This window comes from Dryas octopetala, chromosome 5 (genome assembly GCF_963921425.1).
Source record: "Dryas octopetala chromosome 5, drDryOcto1.1, whole genome shotgun sequence".
NCBI classification, from domain to species: Eukaryota; Viridiplantae; Streptophyta; class Magnoliopsida; order Rosales; family Rosaceae; genus Dryas; species Dryas octopetala.
In genome coordinates this window covers 21,963,883-21,987,160 of record NC_141370.1, presented here as the reverse complement: position 1 = coordinate 21,987,160, position 23,278 = coordinate 21,963,883, and the positions used below count along the sequence as shown (strand labels likewise).

Sequence of the window (23,278 nt, the reverse complement as noted above, 5' to 3'; positions counted from 1 at the left end):
TCACCAGTCCATAACACCAAATAGTCACTTTGAAAAATATAAAAATAAAGAGCATCCTATGGCAATCGCATGCCCAACTTCACACGCCAACCAAATCTGGAATGAAGATGGAATAAGTGCAAACATCGGCCATAATTAGTTTGAAATAGAAAAAAATGCCACCCATTTCTATATTGTTTAACTACCATTAGCCTATTCAAAACAAGGTGCAAGGGTGTACAATACCAAGTATACACAACTGTTCGCTATAACACTACAGCTGAAATGTGAAAAAGAAAAGTAAAAAAAAAAAAAAAATCAAACCTGCCAATCTGATAATTTATAACTTTATATAAATACAGCTGCAAGATTTCTAAAAGGCAGGCCCGTCAATGATCTTCTTTATTAGTCCTTGGGCCGGCAAAGGAACTTTCAGCAAGGCTTGATTTCAAATCCAATGCTCAGAAGAGTTCGAGCTGATTCCATTGCCTTCTCGCCTCCAAGGTCCAAGGCCTCACCAGTCAATTCTCCTCCTGTGTCCACTGACCACTGGGTTGAAGAGATTTGGTTTTGGTGTGTATCAATTTTCTTGATATGCATATTGTTCATGGAAGCAGGAGCAGCAGCAGCAACAAGAGGAGCACTTGGAGGGCCATGTCGCTTCTTTGGAACAGGCATGTCATGGTCATGTATCCCCTTATATGTTATAATGACAGCACTTGTGTTATCAACAGCTGTTTCAATGTGCTTCCGGACAGGACACCCAGCAGAAGTACATCTGTAGTAGTTCCTAGAAAAAAAATTAAGAAATTGATCAAGACATGCAGTGATTCCTAAGAATGAGGTTGCAGCAGATCATATAGTAATAAACAGGGACATATATGCAAACTCAATTACTAAGGTAGATGGCTTCCTAGAGACTAGGAACAAAATAAAGCTAGTCATAATCTAGGCGCTCAAACAGAGACCACAAACAGCTTAAACTAAATTTATAGGGCATTGAACCTATCTTAGACTATCTCAGAGAATCTGCTTAGTCACCTTCTAAAACGGTTCCAACTAAAAGAGCAATAGTAAAGCTTAATTTCACAGTCTAAGAGCCAGATGGACTGGATGGCGTGAATTGTCCTCACCTTTTGAAAAGGATTATCAATCTCTCAAGATTCACGACATTTGAAATTGTTGATAGCATATTGAATAGCAATTCCGCATCTCAAGATTTGTGTAAAGGAAAGAAAGATACTTTTCTTCTAAACAATATGACAGATAACATCAAACTATTAAAAGATGAATATTCATTTCCCCGAAATAGATGATACCAAAGAGATACTGTTAAAATTTTAAACTAAACATCAGTTTTAAAATGTTTATATGTCAAATTTTATAATAAAAAACTGGACATCAGTTCTGAATAAATGCTGTTCACTATCTATTTCCTGTCAATAGATACTCTAGGAAACTGGCAGGACTCTTGTCAATTCTTTATATCACAAGCTTCATCTGATTAAGGATACCACCAGAGGATATACAAAAGAAGTTAAGGGCATTCTTTGGTCAGCATCATTGGTGCTGTATTTGGATCTTGGAAGTGCAAATGAACAAAAGGGAAAATAGTTAAGATTGCTTAAGAATCAAAAGCAAATTGGAACATTTTAAGTTGTACTTCCACAAATCCATAATTGAGGCTCATTGCATCATTAAAATTTTCAGTTCTTCCAATTGCATCTTTCCCAAAATTAACTGCATTATGACTTTTTTAAATATGTCTCACACACAGGCAAGAAGAAGTTTATGTAAAGAGATTGCATGCAGTACATTATTTAACCATAAAAAACATTCAACGAATGAGAAGCTAAACCATTGCAATTTCTAGTGGTTCTTTCAACCTTGTAAAAGCACACAGACATTACAGCTTGACTTAGTATCCGGCCCCAGACACTGATTAATCAGGCCAACGGTACCAAACTGTAAAGAAAAAAGATGATAGAAATGAGCATGCACCTGGGATGAGGATTTCCCTTCACCATTTTCTGTCCGTATTTGCGCCATCTGTAGCCATCACCTGATATTCCCACATCCCCCGCCGCATGCACAACAAATTTAGGTTTCTTGCCAGGTTTTAAGAGAGAAGCTGAATATTCTAAGTCACTTTTCTTCACTCTGGTTATCAATAAGGAGGAGTGTATATTAAAACCAGACATCCCTCTACTCCTTTGAACATGTATATTACAAAATACAGGGGGGAGAAAAAAGAAGAGTTTTAGGAAATCAAATTTATGGGTAAACTTGCCTTCGTTTGGGTTCTGGTTCATTGGCATGCTCCTCCTTGATCTTAACATCACCATTACCATCAGAGTCACTTGAGTTCTGCCGTTTTCTTTCAGGAATTGGGGGTGTTTCTTGAATAGGTTCTTTTGAAGACGTGGACAGCTCTGAATCATTAAGCGTTCGGCTGGGATGTTCTGCAACACCATTCCCTACACGCTCAGCAGCAGATGCAAGCTTACTTTCCCTTGTGCAGTTATTCCTCCGAGGGGGTTCATGAGTATGTTGGCTTTTGTAAACGATCTCTGATACACGACCTGAGTGATCAGAGCATTCAATCTTCTTGGCATCACACTCAGAATATGTGCACCTGTAATAACTTCGAGAACCTTGAGGGCTCTTCACTTGCTTCTGACCATATTTCCGCCAGTTGTAACCATCAGAAGCAGATGTCCTCAGAAGAGGAACAGAAGATATAGATTTAGGGTCAGAAGAATTTTGCTTGTCCCCCTCTGGTGTACATAAACTATTGACCTTTTGTGGTGACAGGCTTCGTTCTAGCAGAATTGGGCTTGGAGCAGATGAAATGGATTGAGTAACAGAAGTTGGTGATAGTTCTGACAAAGGAGTTGGATGAACAGTCAACTGAAGAGAATTTTGTGTCTGAGTCTGAGAAGCCTGGTCCGTTACACTTGCCAAAACTTCCTGGTGGTTTAGCCCAATTTGCTCCTATAAAAGAATAGAAAATAATTATATTAATGAAAAATAATAATTTATTATAACAACTAATATATACAAGGAACCAGATATTTGACTTCTGACAATGAGGGATATAACATTCTGTAGTTGCATATAATTCAAATGATGTTATACAAGATGAATCTAGACCCTTTTAGCTTGTGTATGTGCCCCTTAAACTGTTGCAAGGCAGGCCCATGCCTCAAGTTAGACTATTAGAGGTGGGAATGAGATGGTGTAAGGTCAACTAAGTTGACATGTTCCACATACCTATATGACAGAAGGTTTTCATCAAAAAAAAAAAAATGAATAAGCTCAGAAATGATATGTGCAAAAGACAATACAAGGAAACAGTTTATCAACGCAACAAAATAAGTGGAGATTCTTTAATATAAGTTGAAGATGGTTGTCTTCTAAATATTCTTGGTTATTGATGCATCCAAGATTTGACCTTTTCTGCACCCTCAGATTTTCTTAATCTTCAGACTTGTTATACATTAATAATAACAAGTACATCCGGTATGCACCGTGTATATAGGTCATATCTCCTTTGGTCTGTCTTCAAAGATTATTACTCCTACCACCAAAATATTAACAACAAGAAAAAGAATACTGTAAAGATGTATTTGGCTACTAATATCCCATCTCAAGTAAATTGAATTTTCCTTCTTGTGGACCTCCATCAGTCATAAATCATTTTGTTTTCTGATATTATCTGATTACGGATTGGTCATGCTTACTAATTTCCAGCAATCATTTGGTACATCACACTTCTTTTGGATGTTTAAGTATCAGTTTTAATATTTCCTATTATAGGATCTCATCCCAAATGAGAGTTGGGACACCTGGGGTGCTGTATCAAAGTGAACTTTTTTTTTCTTTTGGTTACCACTACTCCAAAAGCTTATGTTGTAAGATATGGACCAATAATTATTTTACAATCTAACACTCCTCTTCTCATATGACTATCTTCCTACCTAGAGGGCTTAACACGTGGGAATCGACATAAATTACGAGATTGTAATTACATGGATTCGAATTTATAATCTCCTACTTTCATACAATGATATATTTTTGTTGATTACCCCTACAATAAAAAATTTAAGTGGTTAGGATGTGATCCAATAATTATTTCATAACTAACAAGAAAAACCCCAATACATAGCATCCATGAAAGGGCACACCTACAAGAAAGATTCCTAAAAGCTCTTTGTGGTAGTACATTGTTTGCAGGATTATTCTATTGCATGCCATGGGAGAAGAAATAGGCACCACACACACCTTACGGAAGCAAGAAAAGTATTTTGCTTAGGATTGATAAACCCAAAAGGTAGTTCCAGTTTTGGGCCAAAAGGACTCTGAATGTAATTCGCCTTGAATGTGCTTTCTCAAACCTATCCTAGGTTTAGTTTAACTAATGATTCCAGCCCCTTTGTTAATTAATTATGACATTTGGGACGGAAGAATTAGAACTTCGGACCCCCTCTTACAGGAGCCCTGTGACCACCAACTTGGCTATGCCCTGGCCATAATGACTGATACCAACCCTTAAACAAGGACTTTAACAAACATTCTTGCTCTGCCCCCTTGAAGCCGCATTCATAGATTTCAATTTCTAAGTAAAATTCAAGAATCAAAAAGAAAAGAAAAATCATGTCATGGTATTTAAGCCTGTCGAGGGGATCAGCTCCCCTCCTCCCACGGTAGGGGTATTCAGAGTTCATGTCAGTGCAAGAAAGCCCATGTAGTTCTCAGTAACCTAAAAGAACCAAAACATGATTCCCTTTAATTAATAAACCCTAATCAGACTCTTTTCCAGTATCCTTGATCTTAAACCTCAAAAGGCAAATACTGTGAGAATAACAAGACCACTTCCACCAAAACCCTTGCACGCATGAATTCTCTGAATTCCACCTCTCCATAAAATAAAAATAAAAATTCTCCCAATTCAGAATATATAATTATATTTCAATACAACCCCCCCGCCCTCAAAAACGCACAAACCAGTTCAAAAATTCATGAAAATAGAAGTTTACTAAGCATCAGTAAGAGCACGGAAACAGAAACGGTTACAATTCACTTAGCCTAAGATCAAAAGCTCAGAAAGTTTCTAACCTGTAATTGAGTTCCATCAATCGACTGCGACGTAGCGTTAACCTGCAAACCTGTCAGATCAACCACACAAAATTACGCCTTCACTATAATCCCACCAAACACAAAAAGCAAAAACTAAAAATTAAAAATTAAAAAAAAAAAAAAAAGTTTTGCAAAAACAAACACACCGTTTCCGGAAAACCAAGCTTACCTGCACACTGATCGTTCTCAGATAATTCCAGCGTAGAAGGTCCCACTAGGGTTTCAAATTGTGTTATTTGTGTGTCTATCGACTCCAGTACAGAGCTCTGTAACTCGCCCAGCTGAAATTCATCGATTTGTTGCTTTCCTTCTTCATCCTCATGTCCATCTTCATCGCCTTCTTCATCTTCTTCTTCTTCTTGTTCGTTTGGCTTTAGTTTCTCTACTTGGAGAGCTCCGAAGCCCTCTTGCTCAGCCATGGCCGATTATCACTTAGAGAGTAAAGTTTTTCGAAACTGTTGCTACTGTAGTTTTTATAGTGTCCGAAATCGAACCCGAAAATTAGACCGAAACCAAGAAATGTTTCGGATTCTGTGTACCGGCTTCGATTAGGAGAGAGAGAGAGAGAGAGAGAGAGACGGAGAGAGATGTTGCTTTAAAGAGTAGGGTATATATGTGTCTTTGACTGGCATTGACTCAGGTGGTTTTTATGACGGTGTAACTGAAACCGTTAATATCTCATTATCTCCGTTACATCAGGTGCGGGGATCACCTTTGGTTTTGTTGACTTGACGGTTTCTTTTAGGCTGCCGTTTGGACTCGGAAATGGTGACCCATTTTTGCACTATTTTATTACTTTATTGGCTTAAGTGTGTGTTTTATTTTTTGTATTAAATCTTAAAGGGGTTCGGTGTTACACTGCTCTGCTTCTTGTGAGAGAATAATGTTTTGTTGAGTAATGACTAATGACTAATGAGGAAAGGTAAAACTCATGTACAATGTAATGAATCACTTCAATTATATATTTAGTGTATCAAATAAATTCAAATGTTTTGTATTTGTAACGGTTTAAACGTAAGCGAAAATATTGTTATAATGTAAAAATAACGCTTACACCACAATAAGCGCAAAAATAACGCTATAAAAATGCATTTTAAAATTTGAAATTCCAGTTAACCAATAAGATATTAATTGTTATGCCACTTACCATGATTAAATTTAAGAAAAACCTTGGTAGGTTGTAATGGTAATGCATATATGCAAAGGCAATTATGGTAAATGCACAAGTGACCTGCCAGCCATCCAAATAGATTTGAGAATTAGACAAAGAAAAAGAAAATCAATGATCATCTTGTCACTTGTTCATGTTTAGTTGGTTCATGCCCATGGACCATGATTGAAGCTTACATATATGTTCATCCACGAGGAATATAGATATTTCTACTTTTGGCAACCGGAAAATATACTTTTAAAAAATATTTAATTTGTCATAGGAATAAGGAATGTCTATGTTTATAGTACTTTTTCTTGGAGGATAATGAAAAATATTAGAACATGGTATTTGTTTTTCATGTTAAGTATTTAATTTGGAGCAGTGAATAAATGCTTTGTGCTTTAAATAATTCTTAATATTCTTGAAAATAGTTAAAATCAAATGTGAGCAGACCATCATCGAATGACCAATGTGTTGTGATTTAAGTTGTGGTTATGGTATTTAAGTACAAGTCAAGAAAGCAAGAAGTGCATCAAGTGTTTATTCCATCTTCTTGAGTATGTTGTTGAAGAGTTTCTAGTTATGGTCAAAACCCTTTTCTCAAGTCATAAAGCAACCATGCCACTTTACCAAAGTCTTGGTTTAAAGCTGCCAAAGGCGGGTTGGTTTTTTGATTGAGTAGCTCCTGGACCTGAACTGTTTTCGTTAAAGTGAGATTCTTGCCCAGAAAGTTAATATGACTGCTTTGAAGAGAAAACATAAAGGAAACATGGTGCTTACTGCTTACTGAAAAAATGGTAATGTGTGAACTCATTTCATAGGAAGAGATGGAATCATCTTGCCCTTTACTTTTTCTATGGGATGCCTGTTGCTAGCAATTGCTTATATAGCACTGAGGATTCTTAAGGGGGAGTCTGCCAATTTGTTAGTGTTAGCTTAGCAAAAAACTGAGTAGAAGTCATAATGTTATTATAAGTTATGCAATTTAAGTGGGAAATGTTGTTTTATCAAACTGTTAATTTAGATCATATATATTGATTAAGTTAATTTTTAACTGAATAATCTGATTATTGTCAAATTAATTGATAAGAGAAAGTTGTTATATGTATGAGGACTGAAATTGGGTAGGGTCTCTCCTAATGTAAATGTAAGTAACATGTTTGTGACTTAGAGCCTAGTGTTGTTGGGTGCAATCCAAGAAAGAAGTGATTTGGGCATCAAGAGTTGTGTGACACTAGGGGATCCAGATGAAAGAACCATTAAATATTGATTGTGTTTAATATCAAATTCAAACCCCTTAACAAGACGAAAGAAGCATGAAATTGTTAATAAACAACAACTTGATAAAGAGAGAATCCAAACAAGAAGTAGTGCAAGCACGTGTGGCGTGGTTGCCCAATCGAAATACAGAGTAGACGACAAAGTTAACACGTACGTATTTAACTTACAGTGTCATCCACCATTGAAGTTTAGATCAGGCCATCTCCATCCTCCAGCCAGCCCACAACGGCCCACCACCGTCAGAATTCAGAAGTAACACGTTTAATTAGTTTACAACAACCACCATAAGTTCACAAGAATCGTATCCTAACCCGAAACCAAAAGCGTGTGACTTTGCATGGCCCGGTTATGACGGCGACGTTTCGAGCAGGAGCAGCGTATGGATTTATTTCATTCGATACAGTCTCAGTCTGACCTCAAAACTCAAAATACTCTATAGCCTCTCTGCTTGTGAGCGTCAGCGAATTAATGCAGCCACTGCTCGAGCCAGGTCAGTTTTCTTCTCACTCTCATCACTTTTATTCACCCAATTTTATTAATCAGTATTAATTTATTATTGGATATTGTTTTGTTGATTATGGATTTGATTGGTTGCTAGGAAAATGCCGGGAAAAAATGACAAAATTAATCGAGCTTTTAGTTTTTATGTTGTTGATATAATTTGTATGTATCATGTATGTATGGGAATGTGGGATTAGTAAATTCACTAAAGAAAACTTAATTGGGTAAGAAAGTATGTCCTTGCTCTATGGAAACGATAACCCCTCTTTCCTCTCTTGTCCAAATGCATTGTTGTTCTTAAGCAGTGAATTATCTCACTGTTTACTTTTTGTGTTTGCTTCTTGTGTTGGGTTCTGCAAAGTCCAAATCTTTCAAGTAAATGGCTTTATGGCCTCAGATAGGAGAAAAAATTGGCTGTTCCTGCCACATGTCAGTGTTGAGTGGCAGAACAACCCAGTTAAAAGATCTCATGTATCCAAGATATAAAGAATTGTCATCAAATTTGAACACATGTAGTTCTTCTCCTCCAATAGATTAATACCTCAAAAAGGAAATTCATTTGGCAAGAGTTAGGCTCCTGCAATAGATCAGCTTTTTGAAGTACTATGTTTTCTGCTGTGCAATAAACTGCCATGGTTGTAAGGAGGTATTTGATGACAGATACAAGAAGAGAAATAGAAATTGTATGATCTTATGCATAGGCACAAGCTTAGAAATTGGGTTTATTTAGTTAGATTTTATTTGGTTTCCTTTGTTATAGAGATCTTATTTGGCTGTAGTTTCCTTTTGGGTTTGGTTCTTAGTTTCTTTCTGAGTCTGGTTTGGTCTCTGTATATAGGCTATGATGTAATACCTTTAAGTGGACTTGAATATCTTAGTTGCTTTTCTCTTCATCTTCTCTCTCTCTCTCTCTCTTATCTCTCCTCTCCTCTCCTCTTCTATCTTTCCCTCCACCCTAACTCCCCTTCTTGTTCTACATCAGTATCATATGATCACTTTCATGGTGGCTTCATTCTTATTCATTTACTGGTCATATTTATCATATTAAGTATTCTTCCTCTTTCCAGAACAAAAAGAAAGATGTGGTTAATTTGAAACCATGACTTTGCATAGTTAAAAGAGTTACTGGTATGTAAGTTTAAAAGTACTGAAATCCCAAAAAACATTTATTGAGTTTATTATGGATATTTTCTCATGATCATTCATTCATGTCAGGGGAAAGAATGGATGAGGAATCACCTAATCCTCCCATTTCATGGTGGAGCCGGATTTCTGCTTTTAAGAAGATGATTTGGGAAGCATACAGAAGAAAGCCAATCTCACATTGGATACTTTTAGTTCTGAGCAGTGGAGCAATGCTTGTAGCATTCCCTGCATCAAGCCTTCTATCTCGTATCTATTATGCCAATGGGGGCACTAGCAAGTGGATCATTTCGTGGGTCGCAGTTGCAGGGTGGCCTCTGACTGCTCTAATCTTATTGCCTATGTACTTCTTCTGCGAAACTTCTCCCACTCCCCTGAATTTAAAACTTACCTTTTCTTATATTGGACTAGGTTTCTTAAGTGCTGCTGACAACCTCATGTATGCATATGCATATGCTTACCTCCCAGCATCTACTGCTTCTCTTCTCGCATCATCATCTCTCGTATTTTCTGCATTATTTGGATACCTACTTGTGAAGAACAAACTTAATGCTGCAATAGTAAATGCTATCGTGATCATTACTGCTGCTATGACCATCATTGCTTTGGATTCAGATTCAGACAGATATGGAAATGTCACTGATAGGCAATACATTATCGGTTTTATATGGGATATTTTAGGATCTGCTCTCCATGGGCTCATTTTTGCCCTTTCAGAGCTAATTTTTGTGAAGCTACTTGGTAGAAGGTCCTTCCATGTTGTGTTGGAGCAGCAAGTCATGGTTTCTTTATTTGCATTTGTATTTACCACCATTGGGGTAATTTGCAATAAGGATTTTCAGGGAATGAAATCTGAGGCTAGAAGTTTCAAGGGTGGTAAATCTTCGTATTACCTTGTGCTCATTTGGGGTACAATCACATTCCAGTTGGGGGTATTAGGGAGTACTGCTGTGCTTTTTTTGTCTTCCACTGTTCTTGCTGGTGTTCTCAACGCAGTAAGGGTACCCCTCACAAGCATTGCAGCTGTCATATTGTTAAATGACCCCATGAGCGGCTTGAAGATCCTCTCTCTGCTTGTTACATTTTGGGGATTTGGCTGCTACATCTATGGCAACTCCTCTGGAAGTAGAGTATCCTCGTAATATTTTGTTATTTCCTTCCTCGTTGTCTTTCAATCTTCTGGGGTGTATGTCTCATATCCTACTATACTGGAGTGGCTTGTTGAAAGGCAGTTTCCTTCCCCAAAATACGAAGACATATCTTAACTAAGATCTTTGTATATTTATGTGTTCCACTATCTCAATATCCAAAAGAATTTTTTTTAGGAGGGAGCTGTAGATTGTAATCAGCAAACCTGTGTTTGTAAACGTTACTTCTCAACAATGGTAATGTACTAAAAAAAAATTTATGCAGTTGGCATCACGCAATTGTTTGAATTACGGTCACAAATTTGATTCATGTTCAAGGAAAATCGAATTTCATAAGATCTATGGCAAATATTAAGTCATTTAAATCTTAACGTTTAACATTTTATAGGCAATTTAGGTAAAGATAACATTTCCCGCGTACAAGCATGAAATCTCGAGGCGAGTGTTTCATGAACAGTAAGCAAACTGACCTTCAAGCCTTTTGTGGACAAATTTCATGCTACTGAGCTAGCCAGAGTGACCACCGTAATGCCATCAAACATGTACTAACAAATCCACTGATTTATTAAGTCAGATCAAAGAGAGATGGAACATATTATGATATGACATGTTAACCATTTTTTATTTTATGAATTATAGATGGTAAAGCCAGTACAAGATTGGCACAATTTGCAACATCTGTTTCCAAAAGGTGGGCCTAGGGCAAGATAAGGGGGAGTGAAATATGCTTCTCAGAATCTCAAAACATGCCACACATTACAAGATAAGGCTTGATAAAAGATTAAACAGAAATATTTCCTTTTACTGGAACAATAAAAAACAGAAATAGTTTCATAGATATCCAGTTCCCTTTGCAAAGGGATCAGCAGCTTTAAATCTTCTTTGAGTTATCACTTTTACAAGCCTGGCAAGCTAAAATACCATTTAAATAGGTTTATTGCACAGATATATGGTTGATAAACCTCCCTGTTAGCAACAGTTGAAAAAAAAAAGCAAGCATTGCCATCAGCTACTGCTACAGCATCATATTTAATTCTTAGGACCAATGTCCTTAAGGGCACAGATCTGCTCCTCTCCCATTGCAGACATGACTGTCACCACAAGATCCTTTCCTTCGCCAAACCCATCTTTAATCTATAAAATGAAATACCAATGAAAGATTTTAGTTGTATACAAAGAAAACAGATACAATAAAGCAACTCCGGTTAACTGAAAATGTTCTCAACAAGATACCTGGGTAAGCAGACTGTCATCGGTGGGAAGCCTCAGATCATCCTTGGTGTTTCCATTTTCAGTTAAAAGACTCACCTACATGACACCCAACTCCAGTTAGTTTAAATCAAAAGCAACGGAGCCAATTACTTGTCTCTTTATGCCCCTCCATCTCATATGTGAATTTCTGTTTTATCTTTTTGGAAGTCAAAATTCCATTGATGTGTTTAGTTTTGTTTTGTATGTGTGTTATCTATTTTCTTTCCATTAAACATGCAAATGCACATTACAAGGAATTTATAACTTTCCTTAACATAACACGAACAGGGCAGAAGATATTGTGAAACTCCGAAACATAAACCCATGTGGCAAAAGCTTAAGCAACAGCTGAAGCCACAACATATGGCAGAAACTTTGTATCATCATTATCATCAATAAATTCACATAACAATCAAAATCCCTGATGCAATGTTTTGGTACTAATTGATAGGAGAACTTACAAAACCATCTTCAGAGATATCAATCAGCTGGTAGTCAGTACGATTGACATGGGGAACCTGCAACAACAATGGTAAATAAATAGAGAACAAATGAGCCAACTTGCAAGCAGAAAATAAACACAAACACAATGAAACACAAATACACGAAAGTCAAATCTCGACATAAGCTTACATCACAGTTGTGGGACGAAGGAACAATATCTTCAAGTTTCTTTCCATTAAATATATCAATTGCCACAAAGTGGCACTTTGCATGACCATGCTTTCCTGTTTTTGAAGTGGAGACTTCTACAACCTGTTAAGAAAAAAAAAAAAACAGACTATTAGTTGTGAATGAATTAATCTAATTACAACCTAGAGACTGCAGAACTACAAAAAAGAGAAAAGGATGGGTGACTAACATTTCAGCTTAATCAGTTTCAGAGATGAAAAGTTGGGATATATGGATAATGGTTGGATAGACATCACAATAAATTTGGATCCTAATGGGGATGTCAAAGATTTTTCAAGTGAAGAATATTGTGAAACCACTGTTTGGGTAAGGATGTGTGCGTGTGTTAAGTCCCACATGGCAACACAACAAGTATGTCAGAAACTAAGACAACACGAATGACATAATTTAAGAGAACCGCAAGGATTTGGGTAAGGGAAATTGGGATACTTAGTTCTATGTGTATAGTGTATGGATTTGACTATGCTAAGTGCTACATCGATTGTGTGCTATAAGTTTTCCTTATTACTGACTAATCTTTTCTCAGTATCCAGCATAAGTGGAAAACGTTATCCACAAAGCCACACAGAAATACTCGTGCAATTACCAACAAAGGAAATTTTAAATTCAAATACCCAACAAAGAAAATCCAATCCTGAAAGCAAGCCCACAGGACAAATCTATAGACAATATCAACATCGGTAACAACTCCAACTAATTATCAACACAAAATAAACATATTAATTTTCTTACTGAAAAAGATGAATGAATCTCCGCCAAGCAAGGATTAGTAATTTCAACACCAAAAACAAAAAAAGAATACAGGAAAAACAGTAAAGCAATATATTTGAATTAAAATCAAGGAGAACATTGAAGATCTGGTGGAAATCATGCAAACCCAGATGAATTTTTACTCCAAAAAAAAAAGGATTAAAAATATATTAATAAAAAAAAAAAAAAAAAGAATAGAAGAAACCTTGCAAGGCCTGCCCTTGATGACTATGTAACCATTCTTGCGAATGGCACCAGCTTGCTGAGGATAGGTCTTGGAGGCCCCAGCATCGGCCTTGGATTCAAACTGGTGCTCCTCGTCCGACATTTTGTGTCACTCTCTTTGAGCTTAATGAGCTTCTATGTCTATGTCCCTCTTGCTCTTTTTTCTTCTGAAACAACGAAGAGGCGACTTCTGGTTCTAGGAGCGTGACTGGCTCTATAATCGAAGCCTTGAGGTCAAATATTAACCCTAGTTAAGCAGAGATCGAATCCTGACCGTTCGATCAGGGGTTAGTGTTTAGCTCCCCTTCACTCACTCCCTTTGTCCTTATAAACTTATCCAAAAGGAATAGGAGAAGGAGGCGCGGAAGGGAGACCTAGAGAAGACCTAGTATAAGTGTAATTAGGGAGACCGAGGGACCACTTATCGTAATTTCACTCTTATCTTATACATGTATAAGTTGGATTCCGACTGAATCCCATCTAAAAATTCATGATTTTGGAATTTAGGTAAGTTTTTTTTTTTTTTTTTAAATAGGGGGAGGAGGATCGATTTGGGTGCTGATTGCAGATAAGGTAATTTTATGATCCTTCTAAATGAGTTATCCCACCAATTACATTTGTGTAAGTAAATTGGAATTCAAAATGAAGCTTCAAATAAGAATGTTATTATTTTAAAAAAAGGAAACCCGCAATTCAAAAATCATCTATGTAGTATATCAAACAACTCGAAAATTGGTTAGCCATTTTAATTATTATCAACATTATTTCAATTTTATTTCACGAATTGTGTTTATCTATACAATTTATATGATTAATTAATTATTTTTGACTAAAAAAAATATATGATTAACTAATTATTAATTTGACTAACTTTTTACAGATATAATTCTTAAGAATGATCTAAAATTTTAAACATTAAATTACATTGCCATGTGATATCCCAGAGGATGTTCTCATTTTTTCTTAAAATAAAGACACTTTTACATAAATTATAAATTAAAAGGACAAACCCGACCCGCCCCATCTTAAAGAATTGTTACACGTGCTTACTTTAAGCGGTTCACGTCTTCTCTTCTAAAGATGCCGTGTTGGACTTGGACCGAATCAAAGAATTAGATGCTCAATGCAAGGTTATATGGGCCCATCATTTATTCCAGGAACAAAACCAATTGGATATGAAATGCTATATTAGCTAGCTCTTATATTCTTCAGATCAATAAAAAAAAGGAAAAAAAGCTATAGCTCTTATATTCAACTCAGGAATGGACATGTTAAAGTAACTGGCAACATATTGTAGACAAACCTAAATTTGAGAGAATTTTTTTAATATAACTGATACACCATTACGTGGTCATATAACGAATTCAATGTGTAAGTAAAAGTATTATTAGACGATATGTTTATATTAGTAGAGTATTGTATTAATAACATCCACTCATATTATGACACATATACTGGTTATACCCACGTAACGATGTATCGGTTATACCGAAAAATCTCTCCAAATTTAAGAATAGAATAAATTTTACCATCAGTCTGAATTCTTCCAAATACACTTTTAGGCACACCACTATATGGAAAGGGTCCATCAGACATGATAGAGATGATGAAAGAGAGAAAAAAAATAGTGACATAAAGGTGAAGAGTATAACTATTAGGATTTTTTGCAAGATGATTAACAGGGTGGATTACAGATGATAATTATTTGCTTCATCAATAAACTGATTGATTGGATAACACACCTACCAAGCACCATCACTGAGCAAGATTAGTCTTTGATCATTTGATTAGCTCTATCTGTCACCTACAGAATATCTGTAGCTATATATGTTCCAAAAGCTTGCAGAAGCAACCCATGGGATTCAGAGAACTATTTACTTTCAGGGAAACCAAATTCTTGATGTCCATATTTCATTTAGATTTTGACACGAGACATGTAGATGTCAATGTGATTTATCCAAAAATATTCTTTACAAACTATAGAATTAGACTATTAGTCCATGACCACTATCCACCTTTTAAAAGCAAGAAAAATATTCCAGGAATTTATTTGGACTCTGGACCACTTCTTAAATAGGCTGGTGTGTTTGATGTGGAGTGACTGTGAGGACCATTCCCCTGTTCAGAGAGACTGAGAGACAGAGAAGCATGGCCCATACAAAATAAAAGCCCAAAAGGCTTCCCCTCTTTAACAGCTTTGGCTTTAAAAGCTTCGAAAATCCTTAATATTATGGCTCACGCTTTAGACCACCCTCTCGCATTGGTTGGCATGCTTTGCATTTTAAGTCTTTCAAAGTTGTTGATGCAAATTTCCGTAAGAGAGATGCAACAACTTAGAGGTGGTGACTTGGCTGATCCGAAGCCCTGCTGGATGATGACGTGAGATCTTCCTGTAGACAAACACAAGATCAAAGGAGATGGACCGGTGTGGTACCAGCCAAACACGCTCCGATGATGAAGTCAGTGATGGTGTTTGATGATAGGTGAGGAAGAAACAAAGGATGAACTTCGGAGAATAGGAAGAACAAGGCAAAAGTTCTGGGTTATTCTCAGCAAGTTGGGTATGCTCTTGGGTGAGTGGGAATTTTTGTGTAAGTGTTTTATAGATTGGTTGATAGATCCCCATTTTGCACATATGAGTTGGTATGTATAGGCAAAGGAGATTGTGATGAGTAAGTTACCTGCATGTGACTGGCTGGTTGAGAGAGATCCACGAGTTCGGTCGTGAACAGTGGCATGCACAGCTATCCACCTCCTTTGCATTCAATGCTGCATTGAATGCAAGTATGGAAGATCCAGGTGAACTGCCTCAATAGTCATGAATGCAGGCTAGGTTGTCTCTTTTGTCAGAAGACTTTTGTCAGGTGCATTTAAGTGTGGCGGTTCACCCCAACATGATCTTCCTGGGAATGGCGGCGGAGAGCCGAGCCGAGCCGAACACATGATCTTATGCGTATACATGAAGCCCATGTGTGATCGGATCGGACACGGAATTCCAGGCCGATCCGGTTCAATTGATAGGGGTCCTTCCGAGCCCTGCGTGGCCGACGCCAGAACTCGAAATGAGGGTATTCCTGTGCCGAGCCGAGCCGAACCGGAATGACTGGAAAGATGGACACTCAATCCCTTGGAAGATCATCGGTTCGGCTTGGACCGGGCACGGAGGACTCGGCATGGAGACCCGATCTGAGCTGGCTGGGGAAATGCTGAGCAGTGATGATGTGGAAGTCAAAATCTGACCACGGAGAAGTCAAACATTGAAGTCAGGTCTGACCAGCCACGTGTCCGGCCCTGACTGGCTGTTGGATCGGTGTGGGTTTATCCACAAACAAAAGTAGTGTGGAAATTTTGCATGCAAATAAGATGCATGTTTTCTACACCAACAATGCAGAAGAAGAAAGATAACTTTTCAAATTCTTCTTTTCTTCTGCAGAAGTACTGCCAATTTTCGACATACAAAAGGATAGTGGCTACAAAAAGTGACGCATGAGGTAGATATAAAAACATGAATCATTCTCCTGACACCAGTCACTAGTAAGTATGCAAATATGCTCATCTTTACGTGCACTTTTTCTTGGTCCAAACTTTGAAAGTTCGAATATGCTTCACAACCAAGTAACCAACCCAACTATATATTGGACTCCATGTTGAAAATGATGATGACCATGTCCATTCGGCTATGATGCTGGTCTTAATTTATTGTATAAGTGAAGTGTGGTAGGAACGTCTTTCACCCCATATAAAAATAAATGATTTAACATATATATAAATATATAATAAGTATTTGATTATATAGGTAGGTAGGTACTCATCATATTACATCCTCTTAAATCGTGGCTGGCATCATTAATATTCAACCCCAGACTTGTGAGAAGAAACACGCGGTTGCAAGTTATCATGGAATGTCTGTATCTTCCTAGTATCCTTATATAATGAAACCTCCCACACCCCTTTGTAAATTATAATGAACATGCATGCAATCACACTAACGATGTAGGCCCAGCTATTCAATTAATTATGCAGGAATCTCTCTCTCTCTCTCTCTCTCTCTCTCTCTCTCTCTCTCACCTCAATGACGATAAAGAAACTTACAACTGTGAATATTTTAACAGTAACAATGGAACAATGAAGGAACAGCATTTACTAGGTTGCAGTTTGGAATGGAAAGCAGCTTATGGCTATTGGTTACAGCCAACAGTACTTATCCTGAACATGGGGTTCATATATGGTAATGGATATCCCGTGTTAACAATCACATGTATTTTTTACTTTCATATATACACAGCCACGGCCCACCCATACATTTTGTTTTTGGTTGAACCATGGTTGATGGTGCCAAAGGTGGTCCATGCCATCACTAAAATTGGCAGGTTGAGGCTGAGACCTTGAGGTTCTGCGGCACACCTCTAGGTCCCCTACATGCATATGCATATTTGCGCAACTACTCCAAGAATGCATATACTAACATACAAGATTTGCATATGCACTGACTTAGCATCCATGTCTAAGAACGAGAGAAACACAAAACTATAAGCAATGCAGATTTTTGAAACTAATTCTTCTTTGGAGGCTTCTCATAGAACCAAGTAGACACCAGTTAAATGAAATTCTAAGAAAGATACTACCATCTCGAAATCAAACTCCTTTGTATATATAAATTCAACTTCTAAGCCACCAACAATATTGGGAACGCAAAATGAACGACATGATCACAAGTCCAGACAGAATTTCCAGGGCTACTGTACAATTTCCCATGGCAGCAAAACAGAGCTCATAACAAAAAACAAGAACAAATCAGGAAAGAAAAGCTAAAGAAGAAACTCGCAATTTTTGTTTTCAACTTTGTTCTTCATTGGTTACCTGTTGGTTCGATATCTTTAAGAAGTCCGACTATCTGTTGCATGCTTGGTCGCTTTGAGGGAAGGTCAGCTGTGCACAGATATCCAATCTTGAGGGCCTCCTCCATTTGGTCATCTGGTCCTGTATCACGAATTTTTGGATCAATAGCACTTGACCCTTTGTTCTTCCTAACCAATCCTCTAACCCAGCTCACCAAAGTTGCATCTTTCTCCTCAGGATTATCATCAACAATTGGCTTCTTCCCAGTAATCAGCTCAAAAAGAACAACTCCAAAGCAATATACATCAGATTTTGGTGTTGGAGAATCATATTCTGGCTGAGAAAACTCCGGCGGAACATACCCAGGTGACCCGCGGGAGATCTCTTCTTCTAAACCGGTACCAAAAACCTTAGCCAGCCCAAAATCAGATAATCTTGGCTCTAAGTTGTAGTCCAGATAAACACTACTAGCTTTAACATCTCTATGAATAATTGGAGGTGAGCAGCCATGGTGTAAAAATGCCAGTGCTCGAGCAGTGCCAAGTGCAATTTTGTGACGGAATCTCCAAGTTGTTAATAACCCTTCAGAACCAACATGTTGAATGCCATTGTTCTCATCTTCTTCCCATGTATCTGTGCTCCAATCCTCAGTTGTTTGAACACCAAGTGGCAAGTCATGAAGCAAATTCTGTAGGTTCCCATTCTCCATGTAATCATAGATGGCAATTCGTTGGTCCCCGGCTAAGCAATATCCAGTCAATGGAACAAGATTGGGGTGTTTGATTCGACCAAGATACTCAAACTCTCTTGCAGCTTCCTGGTCTGTCAATGTAGAACCATGCACCAACACTTTTACTGCTACATGAATTCCACCTGGTAGAAATCCTCTATATACAGGCCCAAATTTCCCTTCAGCCAAAAGGATTCCCCGGTCAAAATTTGAAGTTGCAGATAAGAGGTCTGCAAATGTGAAATTCAACAATGGCTTCTCGAAAATTACTACAGGGACCGACGTTGCTTGCTTTACATCCGCCACCCATGTGGTTGAATCGGTCTGGAATGAAAAGGGGCCTGATATATTTTGTTCTTCCTTGTATGAGGTTTGTTTTACTGCCCACAATCTGGTTTTCCTTCTGCAACCAAATGCTAGAAACAGCAAACCAGCAAGCAAGCATACCAATGAGAAGGTCAAAACCAAAGCAAGCTTTAGTCCCTTGTGCTTGGCCTTAGTGACATGTCTTCTGAAAAGGCCAGGGTTTGCGGCAATGGGGCAGCTGTTTGATGAACCAAAGAAAGATGTTTGGAGGGTTTCAGGGGAGATTTCAGAAGCACAAAGTGTCAAATTATTGTAAGAGAAGTTGAACCTCTCCATCCAAGGGAGCTTCTCCAAGAGTGATACCGGGACTTCTCCACTCAAATTATTGTGTGAAACATCAAGAACTAGGAGATTTTTGATACTCAGTAATGGAATTTGGCCTATAAGATGGTTCTCAGAAAGATCAAGTGCATTCAAGTTACTCAATTGGGAAATTTCAGCAGGAATGTGACCAGTAAGACTAGTTTTAGACAAATTAAGGTACTCCAAACCCAAAAACATTTCGATTCTCGGGAATTCCTGCCTAGTAAATCTATTGTGTGCAAGATTAAGGTGTTTGAGATTCTGGGCTTGATTCCAGTTATGTAAAATTTCTCCACCAAGCTGATTCTCAGACAAGTCTAAATAAACCAAATGAGACCAATTGTAGCTAGTATTGAATTGTACCTGAGAAATGTGACCTTGAAACTGGTTCCTGCTCAGGTCAATCACCTCCAACAGCTCCTTGAAAACACCTATTACTGAACCCTCAAACATATTCCCAGAAATGTTAAGACTTGAAATGGATTTCATCTCGGCGAAATCGGAGTCCCGGCCGAAAATCTCATTTCCAGCAAGATTCAACGTTTGGAGCTTAGGAAATGCAGCACCAAAACCATCTGGGAGAGACCCATTTAACCGGTTCGATGAAAGATCAATCCGAACCAAAGATTGACAACCCAGAATTCCTGATGGAATGCTCTTTTCAAACCCATTTTGATTGAGCTTAAGAACTCGCAGGCTGACAAGGGAGCTTATAGCTGCAGGGATTTCACCAGAGAAATTGTTGCTGGAAAGGTCGAAGCTTTCAAGTAGACCAAAGTTGCCAATGTTGTTTGGCAAGGACCCGGAAATCTGGTTTTTGGAGAGATTAAGGTTCTTCAGTGAACCTAAACTCCACAAATCTGAAGGCATACCAGTGATTTTGTTATTGCTAAGGTCCAAAGTTTGAAGCTTGGTTAGCTTACCAATAGTAGTGTCAGGGATAGAACCAGAGAGTTCCAAACCAGAAGCCACTAAGCCAATCACATATTCCTTTTTGGCATCACAGAACACTCCTTGCCATGAGCAAACTGGAGCAGAGAAGTTGTAGAGTTGCGAAGATGATAAACCCATCTTTTGCAAAAACTGAGAGACAAAGAACCCATCTGTATTGGGTTGTTGACAAGCCAACGGCTTCAAGAACAGAGCAAGAACCAGTAGAGAAAGAAAGAAACTGATACCCATTTTGGAAAAATAGTCAAAAACAGGGGAAATAAGTGAGAGAAAGTTTAACCAAAACCAGCAATGACCACCGCAAAACCCCCCCTCTCTATCAGAACTTCACAAGCAGCATTATAGTATCATAAATCGTTCTGGGTCCATCTCACAGATACTTTCTTGGCCTCTGGCAGCTCCATTAATTCCAATACCACCACCGCACAGTGTAAAGAAGGTTTGGGTTTCTCAAGAAAGATGATTTTTAGGCTATAACTCTCCAGAAACAACAAATTTAGTTGCAGACTTGGGTTGTGGTCCTTGTCATGCCAAGAAAACCACAAAATTGACGGCAAAAAACACAAAACAGTAGGTGGAGTAGAACATGCATATAGCAAATGGGTTCACGAGCACTACAGATTTTCTGGTGTTTTCAGAGAGAATGTGAGCTCATCTTGTGTGGCTTTGCAGGTCCATGAGAGCCAACAGAAACAAACAACACAAGAGAGGAAGCATTTTTGTCTCTGTGCATAAGTAGAATATGAGAAGCTCTAGTTATGTTGCATACTTTTGAAAAAAAAGTAAAAAAATACTATATCATATATGTGTTTTAAATGAAAGCAAGGAGGGTTTTGTCTGAGAGGGAGTGAGAGACGCATAAACAGAGGAGGGCATATTGGGAAGGTAAGAACTGAGATCCCAGTCCGGGGTGGACAGAGGTTGGGCTTCATAAATGAGCAAGGTTTAATGCAAATATCTATTTGGGTTGGTGCCTTTTTGTTGGTGGGAATTCAATGATTCTTCATTGAGTGTTGTTGATCATTGATATCTTTTTCTCTAAGAGAAAATGGATCTTGTTTGGTTTCTTTCACTCATCGAAATCCAATTGGTAATATTACCAAGTGATATTGCTATACAATACTTGTACAAAGTTTTGTTCCTTAAATGGAAAAAGTTTTAGGTTTCTATGAAGTACTTCTAAACAAAAAAAGAAAAGTTTTGTTCATTTTCCTCTCCTACAAATCATATCACCAAATGCTTCAAAATCATTACAAAAAAATATTTGGTTTTCTATTACAAATTTACAAGAATGAAGATTTGACATCAATTTTGTTCCACAGAGAAAATGGGGACTAAATATTCCAAGTGTAGGTTAATTTATTTTTACCAATCATTTTGGAAAATGAGGTTGAATCATAACAAATGGATCATTATTAGAAGCCAACATGATTCAAAATAATTTGCATCATAAATTATTCGATAAGTGATGGGAAGTATTATGATCAAAGCAAATTCATGCACGTAAAGTTTGTGAAGTTGTACAATACTCAAATTTTATTACAAAATCTTTTGCTTGAGAATAATGCTTCTCTGAGGTTTTGAATCAAATACTAGTCATAATGACTGTAAGGACTCTTATATTTTTACAAGCCAAACTTGCACGATTGATTACAGCTTTTGCCAACAGTAAAGGGCATTTTTCAATGGGTTGGCTAGAATTGCTGGTGTAAGGTAGCGTTTTGTTGACTAAACATTTAAAAAGGTTCTCCCAAGTCCCATTTCTTAAAGTGAAGCACTGATTTAGTGATTTATCCCCTAATCCATGATCACCATTAAGTATATGGTGGGGCTATGATTACCTAGAACCATCCTTCTGTACCATTCACTTGGTCTATGTGGGTCATCACAGATTAGAATTAATATATATGGTGTCACGTTTGTCTAATCATGTATATAATTACGTAGGTAATACAGTTCAAGTTGATACCATAGTGTAAACTTGGGGGTACTGTTATGGCCTTGATCATTGAGTAAATTCAGGCCTTCTTTCTCCATATCTTCCATGTACTTTCTTTGGGGCCTTTTTGGTTGTGACTGCATTATGAAAGTTGATGGGCAGAGACTAGAGAGCATAATATATCTTTGTCATGCTGATTAGGACACCTCGCATTAGTTAAGCTCCAGGCACATGAAGGCTTTGGAAGGTTTAGACGACCCTGCTTGTAGTGGACAAAATAAAACCTTACTTAAAAGTTAAAGCGAGTAAAATATGGTCTTTGCACATGGGCAAGTGTCCCCCTTGTCAAACCCATTAGACTGACTCTGTGTATTTGTTTGTTTTTCTATCAATCTATCAATTTATGTGAGAGAGAAAGTTGAGCACGCCAAGGCCCGACAGCAAAGAAAAATGAAGGAAGAAAGAAAGCATCAGTGGTAATGATTTGCATTAATTGAGGGATGTGGATTAAGGAGAGAAGTAACGAAAACTCAACCGACACAATGACTAATAATAATTAAGCATCACATATGAATATATGATACGATATTAATGATATCGTCTAAATAAATTAACACTTATTCTTCAGACAATGTTTAATCAAATTTATGTTTGACTAATAGTATAAGATGAATCAACAATATACAGGGTAATTTCTCGAAGTAATTGCATTACACCGTTTGGGCTAAATTCACAAAGTTGGTTGAGATTAATATTTTGATGCTAGGGAAGACACAAATAGTATTGGAATTTGGAAGACAGAACTATTTTATTTCTTTGCTGACTGCTGTGTATTAAAATATAACCAACCTTCCTTTCAAGTAAAGTTTATTTAATTCAGATTTGCA

The 23,278-nt window shown here is 37.5% G+C and overlaps 4 protein-coding genes across 4 annotated transcripts; 1 reads left to right on the top strand and 3 right to left on the bottom strand.

Moving 5' to 3' along the window:
* Window positions 1-115: 115 nt before the first annotated feature.
* On the bottom strand, window positions 116-5,685 carry WRKY32 (WRKY DNA-binding protein 32). The gene is made up of 5 exons (XM_086244969.1): window positions 5,288-5,685; window positions 5,098-5,147; window positions 2,270-2,973; window positions 1,981-2,139; window positions 116-769 (listed from the first exon to the last, which is right to left on the bottom strand). Exons 1-5 carry the CDS (start codon window positions 5,535-5,537, stop codon window positions 412-414), a joined length of 1,521 nt encoding a protein of 506 aa, XP_086101095.1. The 5' UTR covers window positions 5,538-5,685; the 3' UTR covers window positions 116-411.
* A 2,183-nt stretch (window positions 5,686-7,868) lies between these two features.
* On the top strand, window positions 7,869-10,520 carry PUP5 (purine permease 5). Its single transcript, XM_086242985.1, has 2 exons — window positions 7,869-8,042; window positions 9,269-10,520. The coding sequence occupies exons 1-2, from the start codon at window positions 8,021-8,023 to the stop codon at window positions 10,336-10,338; spliced, it is 1,092 nt and encodes a 363-aa protein (XP_086099111.1). The 5' UTR covers window positions 7,869-8,020; the 3' UTR covers window positions 10,339-10,520.
* Window positions 10,521-11,120: 600 nt separating this feature from the next.
* Window positions 11,121-13,479, bottom strand: LOC147285795 (eukaryotic translation initiation factor 5A-2-like). Its single transcript, XM_086242986.1, is given in 6 exon segments — window positions 11,121-11,379; window positions 11,382-11,478; window positions 11,578-11,652; window positions 12,057-12,113; window positions 12,229-12,351; window positions 13,244-13,479. Coding segments are annotated over 6 exon segments (495 nt in total). The 5' UTR covers window positions 13,367-13,479; the 3' UTR covers window positions 11,121-11,359.
* A 4,181-nt stretch (window positions 13,480-17,660) lies between these two features.
* LOC147285794 (Leucine-rich repeat protein kinase family protein) lies at window positions 17,661-21,232 on the bottom strand. The gene has a single exon (XM_086245530.1). The coding sequence runs from the start codon at window positions 20,681-20,683 to the stop codon at window positions 18,113-18,115; it is 2,571 nt and encodes an 856-aa protein (XP_086101656.1). The 5' UTR covers window positions 20,684-21,232; the 3' UTR covers window positions 17,661-18,112.
* Window positions 21,233-23,278: the final 2,046 nt, after the last annotated feature.